Below are 3,952 nucleotides of genomic sequence, written 5' to 3'. Positions count from 1 at the left end.
GGGGGGGTGTATGCCCCCGGATCTGCACATTGAGGTGTGGGCCGGGAAGAGCCCTGTGCAGCCTTGGCCCCAGCTCACCACACCCTGTGCATATCTGGGGGCACTCCCACCCCCCACTAGCCCTCCTGGGTTAGTGGCAAGAGCAGCAGCAGGAGCTGCCAGATGAGTGGCTCCTGGTCGAGCAGTGCGCAGTGGCAGGAGTGCCCCCTCATTCCTCTCAGACGAGCCCCGGCTCCATCCTGCACCCCCTCTTCTCTCCCACCCTGGCTGGGCAGCGCTTGCCCACTCCTCCCTCACCACGGTGGCTTTGATCTGCCTTCCATGCCCCTTCCTTCCCCTCTCCCCTTCCATTACAACAGACTTTCCAGCTGCATGCATCTTTCCAAGCTTCCAGGCTGTACTCCTTACTGCCTACATGCTGCGCTGTGGCTGTGTGCATGCATGGGCCATTTATCTGCCAAATTATTGGCCATATCATGCCAGTTTCTGATACAGACAATTTTCTTTATATTGGTGACAATCCAGTATTGTATTGGTGCACCTCTGGTGAAAGCTAAGAGCTGGCATATTCCAAGGGTTGCTTTGAGCCTAAAAGATTGAGAACCATTGCACTATGACACCCAGATGCCATGGCTAACTATGACTGTTGCAGGATTGTGAGTATCCACAACCTGGAAAAATCCACAGATTAAAATCTCAAAAACCAAAGATTTGGGGTTTTGCTTCCTAAAAGGACCCTGTGGACTGTTTTTTTTTTTTTTTTAATGAATTAAAACATGCTTCCCTTTGTAATGCCTTTTTTTCCCCTCATGCACACAAAGGCATTCCATTGTTCAGAATGAAATTTTAATTCTTCAGGTAAAGTGGAAGATCATATTAACTAGTTCCACATTTCATGATTTGGTTAATTTTTTGTGTGTGCGCATCTGTTCTTGGAACCTATTAAATTTTAACCATCCTATTTGTTCCTAGCACCTTACTGAAACTAGGTATTTTGACCAAAATAAAATGTACTAAAAACATTTTAAGTTGATCCTGAGCTGGTAAAACAGCCATTCAAGCTTTCAAAATTTGCAAAATTCTGAATTCCATTGATCTGTTTCTGATCCCTACCACTACAAGTTTCTGAAGCACCAGATTGATAAAATTACTTTCCAAATGTTGATTTAGTTTAGATTTATGGATCTTCTCTGAAATTCTGCAAGAGTAGGGTGGGGAAAGAAACTCAATTTCAAGCAGTCATATTTCAACATATGCTTTCTTCCTGCTTTCTTCCACTTCAGCATGTTGAAAGTCGAGAAGTACATAGGAAACATGGCACTTTGTATTTCCTAACTGCCATGAAGACAATTTCAGAGATTGTGAGATGTATCTTTTATCCTTTTTCTGTGGAACTGCCAATTTCATTTACTGTAATACATTATTATTTCTGTTGCAATGAACTTTATCATTCAGAACAACCTTAAAGTGAGTCTTAGGGTACCTATTAAGTCACTTCTTCTTTACTGTTTTTATTATTTCTGTATATCATCTTAAAGTGTATTGTTTGTTTATTTCAGCAGGGAAAGCCTTATGTCTTCGATAGAGTGTTACCTCCGAACACAAGCCAGGAACAAGTTTATAATGCCTGTGCCAAACAGATTGTTAAAGGTAAGTGAGGTTCTCATTCATCTCTAAACAGCAAATGTAAATGTTTGATTTTAAGGCTGCCTGAAGCTAGGTAAACATATATTGCCCTTTCTGGGCTTGAGTTTAGGCCCTGGTAGAACTCATCTTTTGAATAAGAAGTTTGTGGTGGGGTATGTAAAGTACCCCTGCTCCCCATGCAGGTTTTATCCTGAGTGCCAGTCAGCTTGTTATACTACTGCCCCACACTGATCAAAAAGGAGGTAATGGCTTCTGGTGCCTACTCAGCTGTGCCCTTTTATTCCTGCCATATGTAGTTGGCTTGGGGAAGTATAACAGAGCCAGCCTCGGTGGCTATCTGGGAGGAAGAGCAGACTTTCAGCTTTCACTCTGTTGTAACTAGGAATGGATTAGATACTGCTAATGCTGTAGGAAGGTAGGTCTGTTTTAGACTCAGTTAGACAGTTGTATGAGATACCTCATGAGAGACTCCAGTGGTTTGTGACGAGCTCAAGAGTGACACAGGCAGAGTTGTGAAAATAATTTTGGTAACAGGCTAAGCATGATTTGGCTTGCTGTGGGACCATTTTAAAACTGCAATAACAAATAATCCCTTTGCTGATGGTAAAACAGTGTCTAGAACAGGAAACGATATACAAAGTAGACTAGTATAATTCTTTTAACATGGCTTTTGCCTGCTCTGTCCTGACTAGAGGTACTCTGTTTTAAACCTCTGCTAATTGCAGCTGATTTTTAGATAGTCAGTAGAGATCTATTTTTAAAAATTTCTTCTAACTGCAGGGGTAGAATTGCATGAGGAGGCCTGAGATCACCCAGCTAGCTGAAAACAGTGCTGAACTTCAAGGAAGAAAGGAACCTTCAATTTCACTACCAGAATTCAGATTGGCTGGTGGTGATGCAGTGATATGAGCACTAGAATAATTTCTAGTAGCAAAGGCACTTCTCATTAAAGGCTTATCTGCATGGGAAAGGTATTTAAAAGTAAGCTGAATTTTAAAAGGCAATAGCTATTTCTGCTGGCTCCCTGTATTAGCATTCCTTACACCATTTTTATTGTGGCTCAGCTGTGCCCACAAAACACTAAAAAGGTACTCACAGTGTGGAATAAATGTGTCAATGGGCAGCTATTTCCTTGTGTAGATGAGCCCTAAGAAGAGAATCGTTATTTCATGTACAGAAAGCTCCTTTTTAAATGAGAGGTAAGCACACCATGGCTGCTGGATTGCACTCTGAATGCTACAAAAATATCATAAATCATTTCAGTGTTATGACTGAACTCATGAACCTTGAAATGCTTAGATATATTTTAATGTCCACCATTGATTTTTCACAAAAGACCTCTAGGAAAGGCCTGACCCTGAGCACTAGTTAGTGTCCTGTTAATTGTTCAGCACCTCACAGAATCAACGCTGAGTTTCCCAGATCAGTTTCTTCATAATGACATGGGCTGATTACCGCACTTTTTGAATGTGGAAGTCCCTTGATGACCTTGTTTTTAGCTTTTTAACATTACTTTTGGGGTGTGACCAATACCAGGTCATTGTTGAATGCAGGGGTGCTCAAACTCCCAGCCTGTAGATCTGATCCAGTCCCTGGTGCTGTGTGGTCTGATCGCAGGGCTCCCTATGGATTTGTGGGCAGCCCCACTGGGCATGGCCCTCCATGCTAGATTGGGTGTGCAGGGAGGTATGGGGCCTGATCCTGGTGCATGAGGGCCAGGTTGGGGCAATGTGGGGCTCTTGGAGCTTGCTCCCAGCTGGCACTTCCGTCTGGCTGGTATCATGCCTTGGGGCCCTGCACCACCTCCACCCAGCTCCTGCATGCTGAGATTGGGCCCCAGAGATCTATGCCACCCCCACCCAGCTGGCTTTGGGCTCCAGCAGAGTGGAGGTGGTGCAGGGCCCCGGAGTGCAATCCTGGTTTACAGGGTGATGCAGCACCCTATCTATCCCACAGACCAGCCTCATACCATTCCTCTTGCTGGTAGGGCCAAAAGTGTGGGCACCGCAGGTTTAGTGTAGGGTTTTCTGAAGTCTGGGGAAGCTCCTCTGGGTGCATGAAGGATTTGCCAGAGGAGACAAATTTCATAGTTTCATAGTAGCTAGGGTCAGGAGGGACCTGAACAGATCATCTAGCTGACCCCCTGCCACAGGCAGGAATGAATGCTGGGTTCACAAGACCCCAGACAGGTGATCATCCAACCTCCTCTTGAATTTGCCCATGGTAGGGGTGAGGACCACTTCCCTGGGAAGTTGGTTCCACATTTTGGCCACCCTAACTGTAAAATATTGCCTTCTGATCTCTA

The 3,952-nt window shown here is 44.5% G+C and overlaps 1 protein-coding gene across 1 annotated transcript in view; it reads left to right on the top strand.

The window, feature by feature from the left end:
• Window positions 1–1,437: 1,437 nt before the first annotated feature.
• The window catches only part of KIF5C (kinesin family member 5C), a 132,372-nt gene continuing 129,857 nt past the window's right edge, over window positions 1,438–3,952 (top strand). Inside the window, exons 1-2 of the mRNA XM_019522795.1 lie at window positions 1,438–1,467; window positions 1,563–1,650. Of these exons, the coding sequence (XP_019378340.1) occupies window positions 1,438–1,467; window positions 1,563–1,650 (118 nt within the window). The remainder of the gene's footprint in view (window positions 1,468–1,562; window positions 1,651–3,952) is intronic.

This window comes from Gavialis gangeticus, unplaced genomic scaffold (assembly GCF_001723915.1).
Source record: "Gavialis gangeticus isolate Ggan-Ray unplaced genomic scaffold, GavGan_comp1, whole genome shotgun sequence".
In the NCBI taxonomy this organism is placed as follows: Eukaryota; Metazoa; Chordata; order Crocodylia; family Gavialidae; genus Gavialis; species Gavialis gangeticus.
The sequence above is the reverse complement of the archived record's forward strand: the minus strand, read 5'-3'. Positions and strand labels throughout refer to the sequence as shown.